Raw genomic sequence first — 15588 nt, forward strand, 5'->3', positions numbered from 1 at the left:
CTTGCTTTACTATTCTCGAGGATTCATCAGCTCGAGGATACTGTCCAAACGTCGGTTTGTTTCATATTCTTGCCAATTACATCACTTATTTCTAAATTAATCAATTGGTATTAAGTGAAATTGTGTATCCTTAAAATCACATTACATGTTTAATTGTTATTCGATTTTTAGGGTAAACAATGGTTTCTAAGACAAGTGAATTAATTCGATCCTGAAATAATAGAAGAATAGAAATAATATGCAATACTTATCCTTGAGATGAAGATGAAACAACAGAAACAGTATTTCCGGGAGCAGGGCTTCCGGGTACAACGGTAATGGAATCAAAAAGCTAAAGGATAAAATTGTATAAAGTTTTGAACAGATTATAGCATATATTTTCCAGAAAATTCTCCTACAATGATAGTAGAGGCTATACCTAGGGAATATGGTCGAGGATCAAGCCCCTCTTCAATGCCAATTATGAGCGCCATTGAAGAATGTGTAACGGCGGGCGTGAATGCCATATTCTTTTATAACGGGCGGTGTATTAAATATTGTAGAATATTCTTCATTAAATGCTACCGGGTGAAAGACATTTATTTCACCTTTATGTGTATCATTATCTCTGGTAACAGATGAAAGAGTTGCCTTCGATTTCAGTCATCTTCTATCTTTGACTCAACGTGTCACTTTCTTACTTGATCATTTAATGTAATATATTTTATCCCGTGCAGTAATATTTTAGATAAACTAAGGAGCATATCCACGTAACTCTGTAGTAGTTCTTACAAAAACACATTGAAGCATTGTACATTTCATTTTAAATATATAGAAATAATAACCTCTTCTAACTTTCAGGTTCTCATTGATATAACTAACAAGTAGCCTCAACATTGAGAAGTTGTCGAATAGATAAGATCCTTCTATTGTTAAGAGGAAATAGCACTTTTAGTCCCTGTGTTATACATGTATGTATTCTGATTTTAGTCCTTGTGTTATCCAACTTACCACTGCTAACCTTCAATTATATCATGTGAGTAATTTTGATCTTACAACTAGCATACCTAAACATTTTTAACGGGGATCGCTTAACAGAGAGATAAATCTGGTATTACACTTTTGGTTTGCTTCTATCCTCTACTAGAGCTCTCTCTCGCTCTCTCTATCTCTATCTTTCCCTCTCTTCGTAGAACAAGCTCATGTGAGCTAGATCTGATGTCTCTTTTTATTTCTATCTATGTGCTTTTTCTCTCTCTATTCGACGAGAGCGAGCTCATCTGAGCTACATTTGAACAAAACCCACTGGCTCTTGCGAAGATTTCATAGTGTACTCGTGATTCTGTGTATATTTCTCTGATTTTATATAACTCTCGTCCTCTCTTCTCGATTTTTGCAGTTTTGAGCTAGATCGGGTGAATGCACTACTCTCTTGGTTCCAACATCATTTAATTTGCAAAATCTAAGCTGCTACCTGGATATCTTGTCCGATTTCTGGGCTTTCTCATGTTTTTTAGAACTTTAGATTCTAGGAATTTCTAGAATAAACAATTGGAACAAGCCTGTAAAATCCGTTAGAAAATAGGGGTATAGCTTGATTAATGAAGATTAGAAGTGAAAGTAGTGCTAGCCACATAAGCTACAAAAGCAGTAGCTGGAAGGATCAAGTTGTATGCAGCGGCACTCTTGGAGCTCTTGGAATTTCTGGTGTACTCTTGGCTACTGCTGGAGGTATTGGATGGCATGCTTTAGATGTTTGATGGTATTGTACTACTTCTAGTATTCAATATCTATATGAGTCTATGTTTTCTACTATTTTAAAATTCTTGAGACATTTCTTGTGGGAATTATGGTCTATCACGTCTGAAGTTGTTAATCGGTCATTGAGTCATTTGCACGTGAATGAGCAACATCACCATAGAATTGATATGGATCACCCTATTCTTGCTTTGAATGTGACTATACTCTTTATAGCTGTTAAAGAAGGGTATAGTCATTTCACCTTCAATCAGAAAAAATAAAAGACATTGTTCTCTTTTCTATCTTTTTCTAAGATTGTTAAGGACGTAGCAATCTTTATTATTTTCTCTCAAGCTTCCTGTTTAGTGACTGTTGCAAGATACTGTAGCGGAGATCTCTGCTTCCCTTTAGCATTAGAAAACTTATATTGAACTTTCCGCTAGAACCCCGATGTGTGTAAAAAAGGACAATTAACTGGGTTGCCATTTGTTTTGAGCACATGTTTTCCATTGTGCTCCTATATTTAGAAAAGTTTGTCTATCGTATATATACACACACGTAGACGCACATATATCTGTTGTGTTGTATTGTGTACTAGTGGGATCCTGAGTTGTGAAGTAATTTTATTATTATGAAAAACAGTTGCTTTGTAGTGATTATAAAAGTGAACAATGAAGTCGCCATACTTTTTTGTCAGATGCATGGATAGTACTGGCTACTGTATAATATGCGTCTACTAATGTCTTTGATGTATCTTTTCTAGGAAAAATAGCTTTTTTCTGCTATTTTGTTCCTCTACATATGCTTAATCTATATAATTTTTTCTTGTAGATTATACTGGATAACAAAGTGAGTGGGATAAGATTGGCAGTGGACTAATGAAAGACAATGCTTGGCATCATTGTGCTGATGCAGTATCCTCCTTCGTTGCTCTCATAGGAGTTGGTAATGACCTTGTACTTAAAATTTACCTAATTATGGCTGGAGAGATAAATTTGTTCTTTTAGAAAATAAGTTTTACCATTTGATTTGTCTAATTGTGTCATTGAGAACTAAACAAAGTGTGTGTATGGGATTGCTGTTGAGCATAAGATGCTAATTTGTATTGTGGTGTTACTATTAGTTTGGCCGAGCATAATAATGAGTTTTTATATTTGTACTATTGTTTAACTTTTTTATGTGGATAATGTGCTTTTTGCATTTCTTTAATTTTTTATGTGGATAATAATATGTGTTACTTAGGCTCTTTGCTTTTCTTTTCTTATGGTGGATTTAGTTTTATATATTCTGAGATTTAATCTTTTTGGTAATTAGAAAGACTTTACTATTGTAAATAAACAATACAATATGAGCGATGATATAGTCTGTGGTTTGTGATATATGACGACAAATTTCAGAACATAAATGTAATCTTTCTCCCCACACTCTCTTGAAGAAAGGGTAAATAAATAGAAGTTGGTCAGAAGATGTGGTAATCATGTTGCTTAGTGCTAGTATATTGTATTAGTTTGAACAATCGCCTATTCTTTCAATCTATCCAAAGTTGAGACTTCCATTTGGCATTTTAGCAACAATACAAAGGCATATCTGCACACTCCCATGTAGTCATGTGGAACCAAATAATCCTCCACCATTATGTTGTTACTTTTGGGGCATCCGTGCTTTGATAATAGTGCTTTAGGCTGAACCTTCCTGTAGGGAGGCTAGCCATTCAAAGTAGGAATCTGAAAGCATTAAGCTACCTATTCTTTTAAAATGGCAACAAATTTTTTTTAAAATCATCACAAAAGAAATAGATCTGAAATGGTGTCTTTAAAATACATATCCATCACCAAGAATATAACTAACTTTAAAGTTATCGCAGAAGAAATAGATCTGAAATCACACACTCCTTGTTCATCATTTTTTTGATTTCTTTATTTATGATGAGCCAGTAGCTCTCTTTCTTAAGGTGTCCCTTTCTTCCTCTCTTGCTAGTTTGAGAAAGTGCTTCCCGTAATCTTGATGGTGGAATATAGTCTTTCCCCCTCGTGATGAAGAGTGAGCTTGTACCTTCCCTAGAGTGCTCGCCAATTTCTGCTAAAATGAATGTTGAACTCTTTAATTGCTCTCTAGGCTGTGCCATTTGCTGGTTAAATTGATTGATCTGACATATGTATTAAAGAACTTAAGGCAGCTGGTAAGTTTCAATATTTACCACTTAATAATCAAAAAAGATTTCAATATTTACCACATAGATAGTAAAAAAAAAATATTTCCTAAATATAAATATTAAAAAATGTAATTACTGTTTGTTTAGTCACAAATGAGGAACTAGACTGCATTGATGCTTGACTCTCATCGATAATACTTGTAACCTGCAGCAAACAAAATATTTCGTGATTTCAGTCTTAATAAATTTAACTAACTCATATGAAAAGAATACAAAAACAAAATAAAAGAATACATTTGGAGTACTTACTTCTGTTACATTGCGTCTTCCAAGTTGTTGTTGAACATCTTCTTGGTGGTTCTGCATGATAATAGGACATCTTCTACTATTATGTCCTTTTTTCCACATGTACCACAATTCTTCTGTTTTCCTTTTCTGGATGCTTTTAACGAGTTATGCTTTTTATGATCTGATTCTTTTGGAGATGTCTCATCGGATCCTCTCTTTCTTAATTTTTCGATCTACCAGGCTGATTTTTGTAAATGGGTGGCAGCGCTAGTTCTACTCCTATCTTAGCTCTTAAGCCACTCTTCAGAGTTATTAATTGGCAAGATTGAGGGTCTATAACTCTTCATATACTGCTCAGTTGTGTAGCATTCATGGACATACATTTCCGGTTCGTCCTTTTTAACCCATATAGCTGCAATTGCATGATGACAAGGTATTCCAGTTAACTCCCATCTCCGACAAGAACATGTCATCTCTTAAATTCAATAGAGAATAGTCTAAGATAGATGTCCTCAATTTGGTAATGGAACTGGTCAGCTTTAGTGGCAATACATTCAGCAACCTTAGATTTATTTTGCTCTAACTTCAGCAAGATTTTTGGACAGATTTTGTGCCCATGCTTCATCGTGTTATCTCTATTCTTCTGAAATCTTGACATCACGTACAACATAATTGACTCGAGCATTGTCAAAATGTGCTTGTCTCTAGCAATCAATAGTACGCTATTGAACGATTCACATAAATTGTTCAATAGCATATCACACTTTGTGAAAGAAGAGAAAAAAGCTCTGGACGGGTGAATAAGAGGCTTATTATTGAACCATTGAGGGGCTTCTACATTCAACTTTTCCATTTCTTTCATATACTTGTGGAATTGATCTTCAGTAGTTGCCCTTGCTGTTTTCCATAGGACGTCCTTCGGTGCTTGTCCCCAAAAACCTTCATTTTTAAAGTTGTTGTGCAGGTGCCTCACACAAAACCTGTGTGCAACATCTGGAAGTACCTCATCAAAAGCTGGAAGTAGACCCTTTTGCTTATCAGAAATAAAAGTCCATGCAAAAGGGTTTTGTGAGATTCCTAGGTCTTCATCAAGAAGAGTGAGAAACCAACACCATGTTTCTTTTATTCACCTTCTACTACAGCATATGCAATTGGATACATATTGTTATTTCCATCAACACCTACAGCACTCAATTGTTGCCCACCTTTTTTATGTCCTTTCAAATGACATCCATTAACCCTTATAATTGGTCTACATCCCGCTAAGAACCCTTGTTTACAAGCTGCATAGCAAATATAGAGCCTTAAAAATCTTTTTTTGCCTCTGACCATTGTGTTTGGATTATCATCCAGCTTCAAAATACATGTAGTACCAGGATTACTCCTCTGCAACTCAGCGCAATAGTCCCACAATATGTTAAATTGTTCTTCTTTAGTCCCCGTGATCAAGTTCAACGCCTTTTCTTTGCCATGTAAGATTGGTATCTACTAAGTGTGCACTTTTGAGTTCTCATTACATGAGCTTGAAATTCCTTTACGCCCCAGCTAGGATTAATTCTAAAATCTTCTATATACTTCTTAGCCAAAAACCCAGAGTCAATAGTTCTATTGTCTTTTTGGTTGCCACATGAATGAGCAGGGCCTATTATCTTGATCCTAAAAGGTTCATCCTGATTTGCCTTTGATGCAAAGATGAACCATTTTTATTTTGGCACCTTGCAAACTGCTCTTGACCTCCTAGTTTCATTCTTTAGAAATTTAATGTCTTTCTTCTTCATCACAGCATGTACCTCAACTGCCCACTTAAACTCTTTACTATTACTGAAAATCATATTAATCATAAATTCAAATGTTGGGTCCTCTAAGTCCTTGCCTTAGTTAAAAACAAAGGATCTTTTAGGGTTATCATCATCTGAATCTCCCTGCAAACTCATTAATTCATCGTCTGATACAACATAGTCTTCTTCTTGAGTCTGACTAGGAAATTCTGCTAGCATATATGAGAAAAACCCAAACTCAATGTTTTTCCTCGTTCCGCAAATCTGGTTATCTTTATTTTTTCCTTTGACACTAGCTGACTCTATAATAAAATTATTAATTTTATCTAAAATCATGTCATCTTCTTCTTCAGGATAGTCAGAGTCATGGAATGACTCACAATCTTCACTTGTAGCATCACTATCATTACCTCCCTCTATTATATTCACATCTATGAAGCTTTCTTCATTATGAAGTTGGCTTTCTAAATCAGTCACAACATCATAGCTCCATTGGTCCTCATTTGTGTGCTCAACAAATATCTCAACCTCTCTATTCACAAGTATTTCGCTGACAAGATTATATATATCTGAGTCATTTGTTAACAATCTTATACTTGTCTCGAAATGAGGTCCAAACTTGAACCAAAATTTTACTTTTCTATCATGAACATTCAACTTTTTCATACATTGTCTCATATGGATGATAGAGTTTTCATCTCCCTTACAATAGTCATAATAACCTATTTGTCCACCAACATAATCCATCTCAGGCTCAAATATCCACCAACCCATATAGTGCAGCTTAATTGTGTACATATCAGGATCTTCACCTTCATCTGTAAAGAGATTTTAAAAAGAAACATATTGGTTTCGTTAAAATAAAGTAAATGTAGATTTTAGAAAATGACGCGCCATGCATGTCTTTTTTTTATTAACTAAACTCCTATTATCTAGTGTAATTTTTCTGTTTAGTAATAGTTTCAACAAAGAAATTTCTAAAGACTTTCTATTAACCTTCAGTTTATTGCTCATATCTCAAGGAAAAACTCATTTTCCATCTCCCTTTTATTTAGACAGAAAATGAAAAAGAAAAGGATCTGAAGAAAATTATGAGGATACCATGAGTTTGGCAAGCAGACAACTCAAGAATTGCATAGACAGATATGGAGATGGTCACTTTTACACAACAACCATTTAAAAATAGCGCACTGGTAATAAGTAATCTATTCTTTCACACAAACATGTAATAAGGAGAAACAATCTGGCTAGAGGAATTAAAAAAAAAGTGGCAGCAATCGAGGTCGAATTATTCAAGATAAACTGGACATATGCATATTCTAAGATACAATTGAGAGCATTGAATGTATGTGGTATTTTTGGCAATGCATCAAATATGTTTCGTTGAAACTTTTTCAATTTCTAATAGAAATTGAATACATTTTATGTTAGCATACGATTCCTTAAACTGTTTGAAATCGAGTTCATCTTGTCGCTTGAAGCTTATAAGTAATTTATATAGAATCACATTTTTCACATACGCAAATAATTTGCACATCATCAAGCCAATAATTATAAGTATTTCAATATGTATGTTGTGATATTTTGCTTTGATTGTCACATGAAATCTTAAACTAATTAACACAAAGAGTACTCACATGATGGGTGGATTGTAACCCACTTTTAGAGCACAATTCCATTGTGGCTTCCAGATCAATAGATCGAGGATTTCTTTGCAATGAAGAAGCGTCTAAATATTGCAGAACTAGGGTTCAACTAGGGTACGTTATGTCAGGGACAAGAGACTGATTTTTCTTTATGATTTTTATTTCTCAAAACAAAAATTTTTGAAATACCTGAATTGCTCCTTTTAGTAGTAAACTCTCTGTTAAAAATATTTAGGTCTGTTAGTTGAAGGATCAAAATCACTCACATGATATAATTGAAGGTTAATAGTGGTAAGTTGGATAACACAAGGACTAAAATCAGAATATAGTTATAACACAGGGACTAAAAGTGCTATTTATAAATATCTGGGGAATTGAGCCTTTGGAACGAGAATAACCAAAGATATATATTCTTCTTTAACTTTTTGAAGGAATCAGCTAGTTAAATAATCACTTCATAAATATGGCATTATCTTCAAGAATCGTTCAGGAATCAGATTAGCTAATATTGGGCTTTTAAAAGGTTGCAGATTCCCAACTAACCTCAAAAGTCCAATATTGGGTGTTAAAATTGACCCATTGCTGAAATGGTACTCGACATATCCATATACTCGTGATTAAAAATGAACTAAAACAACAATAGAGAAGCAAAAAGGAATCCCCACGATATGATGTGCCAAATGAGTTTGGTAGTTATTAACTCGATTGTTTGTCAAGATGTTGAATTGTCTATACTCGTACTACTACTTCAATATGACAAAAACTCTGCTTGGATAGTACGCATGTGGAAATTACTTAGTAAATATGGTAGAATGATTCGGGTACCTCGAATTTAAATCATATTAGTGAATAACTATTCGATCTATTTGAGAATATAGAGGTTCGGGAGTGATTTGCATATGGTGTTTATTGACCTAGAGAAGGCGTATGACAAGGTTCCTAGGAACGTCCTTTGGAGGTGTCCGGAGGTGAAAGGTGTGCCGGTGGCTTACATTAGGGCGATAAAGGATATGTATGATGGAGTTATGACTCGGGTTAGGACTGTGGGAGGTGACTCAGAGCCTTTTCCGGTTGTTATGAGGTTACACCAAGGATCTGCGCTCAGCCCGTTCTTATTTGCTCTGGCGATGGACGCACTGACACACCATATCCAAGGAGAGGTGCCATGGTGTATGTTGTTCGTTGATGATATAGTTTTGATTGATGATACACGAGGCGGCGTGAATGGGAGACTAGAGGTATGGAGGCAGGCCCTGGAGTCTAAAAGTTTCAAGTTGAGTAGGACTAAGAAGGAATATGTGGAATGCAAGTTCAGCGACGTGATGGGGGAATCGGATGTGGAAGTCAGGCCTGACTCACAGGTCATCCTCAAGAGAGAAAGTTTTAAGTACTTAGGGTCAATTATCCAGGGAGATGGGGAGATCGACAGGGATGTTACGCACCGTATTGGGGTGGGATAGATGAAATGGAGGTTAGCGTCTGGAGTCCTGTGTGACAAGAATGTGCCACTGAAACTCAAAGGTAAAATCTATAGAGCGGTGGTTAGACCGGCCATGTTGTATGGAGCTGAGTGTTGGCCAGTCAAGAATTCACATATCCAGAAGATGAAAGTAGCAGAAATGAGGATGTTGAGATGGATGTGTGGGCACACTAGGCTGGATACGATTAGGAATAAAGATATTCGGGAGAGGGTGGGTGTGGCTCCCATGGACGACAAGATGCGGGAAGCGCGACTTAGATGGTTCGGACACGTGCGGAGGAGAAGCCTAGATACACCGGTTAGGAGGTGTGAGCGGTTGACTTTGGCAGGTACGAGAAGAGGCAGAGGGCGGCCTAAGAAGTATTGGGGCGAGGTGATGAGGCAGGACATGACGCGGCTTCAGATTTTCGAGGACATGGCTCTTGATAGGAACATGTGGAGGTCGTAGAGTGGTAGGCTAGTGGTTAGTCGAGAGTTCTTCCCTCTTTGTACCGGGTAGTCTGATAGAGTTTTGTTTAGGTTTGTTAGCGGTCTATGTTGTGTTCACATTGTTGTTTTGCATAGTGTTATGTTATTGTCCTTTCACTTATTCGTTGTTGTTATTTTCTTTCTGGCATCTTTTGTTGTTACATGCCTTTTCTTTTGTTTCTTTTATGATATTATTGTCTCTCTTGTTGAGCCGATAGTCTCCGGAAACAGCCTCTCTACTGTTTTCAGGGTAGGGGTAAGATCTGCGTACACTCTACTCTCCACAGACCCCACTAGTGGGATTTTACTAGGTATGTTGCTGTTGTTGTAGAGGTTTCGGGAGTGAGTCATATAAATGATAAACTTCTAATTTGTACACATATACTTACTCCGTTTTAATTTATGTGAACTTGTTTGACTGGGCATGGAGTTTAAGAAAAAATGAAGACTTTTAGAATTTGTGGTCCTAAACAAGTCAAAAAGGGATCCTAAGTATTTGTATGGTTATAAATGCTTCTCATTAAGGATAGAGTTGAAAGTTTAAGCTAAATTATTTCGAATTTAAAATATGATACGGACCAAAAAGGAAATATGGTCACATAAAATAGAAGAGAGGGGGTAAATTAGTGGCGAAGTGGGTTCGAAATATCAAATGGTTAAAACCCAAAAAGAAAAAAAATAAAGATTGACACAAATGAAATTCCCTATACGTGGGTGTGACGTTGTTTCACTGCTTGCACTAGAACCGTCTCTCCACGCACTCTCTCGAGGAAACAAGAGAAGAACGTCAATTCCATCGAGTAACGAATAACGCAGGAACGATTATATGGCGAATTCGAACAAGAATGGAATTGCTTCCACCAACATTTCTGCTTTACATTGCATCGATCTCTCCAGTCGTGACATCCATACCTCTGTTTCTCTCCTCAAACAGGTACCTCTCTCTCTCATTTGTGCATCTTATGTGTTCATATATATGTTAGTGAGAAGGAAATTCGTGAGATGCGTATGTGTGTGTGTAGGAAGGAAAGTTGGGATCTTTATCGGCAAGTTATCTGTCTATTGATAATTGTCTATTTATTGAGGCTGATGATAGCAGCTGTAAAGGAATAACATGAGATATAGGTTTGTTGCAAAATTCACCTGAATTAAATACATAGATTTAACGTTTGCTTCTTTTTATATAAACAGGAAATATTACCGAGGGTTCGGAAAACTGCTTTGTTTCTAAATCCTTTTTGGTTATTTAAGCTTTTGCCATTCACAAGAATTATTATCGCATGTTTACTTTCTGGAGAGTAATGCCAACGCAGCTAATTATAAGGTAAAATAGAAGCAAATTCATGTACTAGTTATTGTTGTTACATTTACTTTATGCTTCACTGTTTACTAGAAGTCCTTTTCAGTCTGGTTAGAGACTTGTATGTTGGTGAAATGATAACTTTGAGGATTAGCGAATATATAGTTTTTTAGAACCCCTAATATGCCTTAAAAAGGAGCAAAATAAAAACGAATGGATAAGAGGATCCATATATAGCCCAGACTCAAGCTGGTTGGCAATGAGGCATCGTTGATTGAGTTGATGGAAAGAGTATCTGCATGGATCCTTCAAATATTCATCAAGTATCATGTCTATGGACTATACTTTGGAGGAGATTCATAGATCCCATCTGTTAGAAGAATTTATATTTCTATTAAAAGATAAAACCAACGTTTAGTATGCATAAAGCCACCCTCCCAAAGCTCCTTTTTTGTCCTTTAGTTCTTTAAACTAAGATTATCCACTGATTTTCACTAATGTAAGTTCTCTAATCATTTCTTTGCTCTCCTATCGAATGGTCGAAGGTTTCAATATGTACATTATTTTCTTTCCACCTACCAGAAAATATGTATTACCTAACTTTATATGATCAAAACTTTGTCTCTCTAGTTCTATCAGACAATTTTTCAACAAGTTCCCTTTCCCCACATGTACTGGTACCTCTATTAGGAGTACATATTATGTGGTAATGTTCATTTTTTATAAATCCAACTATCTGCTCTAGAGACACCACTATCTCTGCTTTCTTTTGTTACTTTTCCTTTCTTTCCTCTTCAATGTTTGTATTCCATTGGAAGATCTTATTGCTCCATTAGCTGATATATATTCGTTCTTGGTCACTAGGCTTGCTTAGATTCAGGATTTTTCTATGTTGTCAATCATAAAATCAGCCAGGACTTTATGGATGAAGTTTTCGCTCAAAGCAAAAAGCTTTTCGACCTTCCTTTGGAAGAGAAAATGAAGCTTCTTAGGAATGAGAAACATCGGGGTTACACTCCTGTTCTAGATGAGCATTTGGATGCTGTCAATCAAATAAACGGTATGTATCTAGCATATCTCTTATTGCTATTATTATTAGATTAGAGTTAGAGGGAATATTTGCCTTGTTCCTACTCAATGTTGCTCACTCACTCCAGTACCAGTAAGATTCAATTAATTAAGTCGAACCAGATATTTTATCAGAAAACAATTAGAAAAGCTACTTCAGTTGAGGCTACTTTCCTTTTAGTTGGCTGCTTTTTTGATGCGCCTTAGGTGACTATAAGGAGGGATATTACATTGGTGTTGAAGCACTTGAAGATGATCCTGATGCTCAGAGACCATTTTATGGGTCAAATGTGTGGCCTACTGCAGGTAACTCTCAGTGGGGTTCTAGTCATTTATCTGAGGAATACACATTGATCTTACCAAATATCATTATTTTGTTAATCACTTAAAAGGTTAAATTGGTTAGTATTCTGCAAGGTATCTTGCCTGGATGGAGGGAAACTATGGAGAAGTATCATCAAGAGGCACTGTGGGTCACTATCTTCCTATCATATTCTTATATTCTTAAGCTTTAATTCTTGTTGGTCAATGACAATATTGCTATATATCTCCAAGATTGTTTTTTACCTGCATTTCTCTCTTCTTTTTTTTTTGTGTATCATTTGCTGCCTGTCTACTTGCATCAGTGAGGTGACAAAAGCAGTGTCGAGGCTCATAGCCCTTGCACTTGACCTTGATGTTGACTTTTTTGATCAGCCAGAGTTTCTCGGCAAACCAATTGCTACTTTGCGTCTGCTGCATTATGAAGGTGAAGATAGTTAAATTTCAATAGAGAGCCATCATGTTTCTCTATTTGATGTAACTGATATTCTGATTTCATGTCAAACTAGGCAAACTTTCTGATCCATCAACTGGAATTTTTGGAGCTGGTGCACATACTGACTATGGTCTGATTACTCTTTTGGCCACAGATGATGTCTGTGGCCTTCAGGTAAATTATCAGAAAACTTGGAACTTTCTAGATAGATATTAATCATGTTTAAGTCGAACTTTTAAATCTAATCCAGATATGCAAAGATAAGGATGCTAAGCCTCAGATTTGGGAGTATGTGCCACCATTAAAAGGGTGAGACATGATAAGTTTCTTAGTTTTGTCCTCTGTTTTGTAAGTAAGCACAAGTTATAACGTGTAAGGTTTGATACTGCTTAGAATCATGTCTTCTCCTGCAGTATCAAACAGAGACAGCTTGCCTTTTGTTAACAATGTAAAAGTTAAGTTGAAATCACCTATGTAGCATAATAGAAGATTTCACTCTCTATCATGTAATGGACCAATTAGTTTGCAGCAGCAGTTATGGGCATAATATTCTTGACATTCTACTTACAGTGCTTTTGTAGTGAATCTTGGTGATATGCTTGAGCGCTGGAGCAACGGTATATTCAGGTAATGTGATTGTTGTGCAAGTTGCGAATTAATGACATCAGAAGCCAGGATATTGATTCGTTACCTCTTCTAAACTACCATATAATACCCGCAATTCTTATTTTTTAATTTGACCTTGAGAAAACAATCTTACCCTTCTGACTTTATTGGGGATACATTCTGATAACTGAGCTCCTCCCTCCAGCAAGTTGTGAAGAAGTTGCTGCAATTGGTTAATGGAGAATAGTTTTTCTCAAATAGAGCTATAAAATTAACCAAGGAAATGCAGACTTCATATTCCAGGATTTGGTAGCTTCTCTTCGTGATTATTAATTGTGTACACTCAATGTGTATGAAACTGACACATTTTTTTTCTAAGTCACCCTAATTGTATCATGTTCCTTGTCAGTTTACTTTTTTGCTCTTGTGTTCAGGTCAACATTGCATCGGGTCCTTGGAAATGGTCAAGAAAGATATTCTGTAAGCCCTTTGATGGTTTTGGATGCTTGCATATTTTATGCATATCAACATAATCATTTAAAAAGAGAATTGTTCAATTTTATCCAACTTCTTAGACGAGTGTTATTGCCTCCAGAAAGGAATCCCTTTAAGACTGTAATGATATATTTTCTTAACTGGAAAGGTTAACGCAAGGAAATTTTAGTAATTTTTTATCACTATATATCATATAACTTTTTCCGAACAAAAAAGATTGATATGAAATTTGGTTTTCATTATTGTATGTTTTCTTTCAAAGTACATCTATTAAGTTTTGGTCTGTCACTTGCCATAAAGATGATTTGGGTTCTGAAACGTACGTATATATATATATATATATATATATATATATATATATATATATATATATATGAAAGCATATGATAAGAAGCTAGCCAATAAGACTAAACAACAGTTATGAGTTTCTTAAAATTGTAAGCATTTTTGCTAAATTTATCTTCTAGAAAAAGTGTGTAACTTTTGTGGAGAAATGTCCACATGCTGACTTATACCTGGATGGCTGGGTTACCTCATTCCGGAACTGAAATTTTGAAGAGAACTGCTTTTTGCTTGTTCTAACGGGAGACAGCAATGAATACTCATAGCAAATTAGCTCTTATGGAAATGGGAGAACCAATCATTTGATCCTCTTCTTCATGTTGTGCAGATTGCATATTTTGTGGAGCCCAGTCACGACTGTCTTGTTGAATGCTTGACGACCTGCCAATCAAAAGATAACCCACCGAGGCAAGTAAAATTATTCTACCAGAGGCACACAAACTAAATTTATCCAACATGCAGTACAAATTACCTAATGACCAAAGCTGTTTAAAACATATTTTAAAATATATTTTGGAGAAAAGATTTTGTGCATTTGTGTGTGTTGTATCATGCATGACTGGAAGAAGATTTTTTATGGAAGTTCCAAGGCCCTTCTCCACTCAAAATTTCTTTCTGTAAAAGTGCTTTTGATAAATTTGTACAAAAACAACTTTCTCCAAGGACTACTTCGTTTTCCAAATGTTCCCACACTCAATATAGACTTAGGTGCTTCAAGTTGTGATCCTATGAAAAAAGGCATAAATGCTTCAATGACGATGTTTAATTGAGGTCCTGCAATGCCAAATATACGATTTTTGCCATACAAGTAAACCTGCACGGTCATTGCGCCACTATGATAATAGAGATCTTATTTTAGACGATGCGGCTTGTTAGAAATCCTTTATGTCCCCAGTGTTTTTGCCTATTATAAATGGTTGACTGATTGCTGCTCTCTCAGGTATCCTCCAATTAAATGTGAGACCTACTTGCTTCAGCGTTACAAGGACACTCATGTTGATCTGTGTTCTTACAAATAAGATAGGACATGGTGGTAACTAGTAAAGCTACAAATGGTACCCTGACTTTTCTTACACAGTTTATAAGGGTCCAGTCTTTGAATTAAGTTCGACTGGGTTGTAGAACACACTCTGTTCGGGTCTTTGAATTAAGTTCGGCTGGGTTGTAGAGCGTTAAGCTCTATATGATGTTACTTGAGGATTTATGGTGCCAACATGTGCATGTATGATATTAACTTCTTGTTTCAAGCTCGGCAAAGATTTCACTGAGGCCATTAGGCCTGGAATTGGTGGTAGCTACTAGCTAGTGGTCTTTTGCATAAGCAAGACCAAGAATAAAACCTCCATAAATGCTGTTCTTCATAGTAATAAAGAGTATAGACTTTGTTGATGCACTAGTTATAGCTCAAATACTGTTCGTTGTTTTCTTCATATATTCACGTTATTATTATGGCACAATAGATGGATTTTCGGGAACTGTGTACATTTTA

At 35.8% G+C, this 15588-nt stretch overlaps 1 protein-coding gene, 1 long non-coding RNA gene and 1 pseudogene across 8 annotated transcripts; 2 read left to right on the forward strand and 1 right to left on the reverse strand.

The window, feature by feature from the left end:
- On the forward strand, window positions 871-4484 carry LOC109225660. 5 transcript variants are annotated; one of them, XR_002067960.1, is made up of 3 exons: window positions 871-950; window positions 1379-1741; window positions 2551-2921. It is a non-coding gene; the product is annotated as an uncharacterized LOC109225660 (long non-coding RNA). The 5 variants fall into 5 exon arrangements; XR_002067961.1 differs by lacking the exon at window positions 871-950 and adding an exon at window positions 997-1015; XR_002067959.1 differs by lacking the exon at window positions 871-950 and adding an exon at window positions 1009-1090.
- On the reverse strand, window positions 4712-7738 carry LOC109225659 (annotated as a pseudogene).
- Window positions 10212-15495, forward strand: LOC109225661 (2-oxoglutarate-Fe(II) type oxidoreductase-like). Of its 3 annotated transcripts, XM_019390410.1 has the most exons (12): window positions 10374-10465; window positions 10723-10855; window positions 11696-11891; window positions 12107-12205; window positions 12317-12368; window positions 12526-12647; window positions 12730-12830; window positions 12907-12965; window positions 13227-13283; window positions 13697-13742; window positions 14428-14507; window positions 15040-15495. In XM_019390410.1, exons 3-12 carry the CDS (start codon window positions 11753-11755, stop codon window positions 15116-15118), a joined length of 834 nt encoding a protein of 277 aa, XP_019245955.1. In that variant the 5' UTR covers window positions 10374-10465; window positions 10723-10855; window positions 11696-11752; the 3' UTR covers window positions 15119-15495. The 3 variants fall into 3 exon arrangements, with proteins under 3 accessions (XP_019245954.1, XP_019245955.1, XP_019245956.1); XM_019390409.1 differs by lacking the exon at window positions 10723-10855 and having other exon boundaries at window positions 10212-10465; XM_019390411.1 differs by lacking the exons at window positions 10374-10465; window positions 10723-10855; window positions 11696-11891 and having other exon boundaries at window positions 12115-12205; window positions 12306-12368.

The sequence above is a fragment of the Nicotiana attenuata genome, chromosome 5 (assembly GCF_001879085.1).
Source record: "Nicotiana attenuata strain UT chromosome 5, NIATTr2, whole genome shotgun sequence".
In the NCBI taxonomy this organism is placed as follows: domain Eukaryota; kingdom Viridiplantae; phylum Streptophyta; class Magnoliopsida; order Solanales; family Solanaceae; genus Nicotiana; species Nicotiana attenuata.

Bases quoted from the DNA above. Each gene is read 5' to 3' on its own strand.
- LOC109225661 (XM_019390409.1), top strand. From the start codon at position 10,358: ATGGCGAATTCGAACAAGAATGGAATTGCTTCCACCAACATTTCTGCT. The intron at 11,892-12,106 runs GTATGTATCTAG...GATGCGCCTTAG, and splicing joins TGCTGTCAATCAAATAAACG to GTGACTATAAGGAGGGATAT. The intron at 12,369-12,525 runs GTGGGTCACTAT...TACTTGCATCAG, and splicing joins AAGTATCATCAAGAGGCACT to TGAGGTGACAAAAGCAGTGT.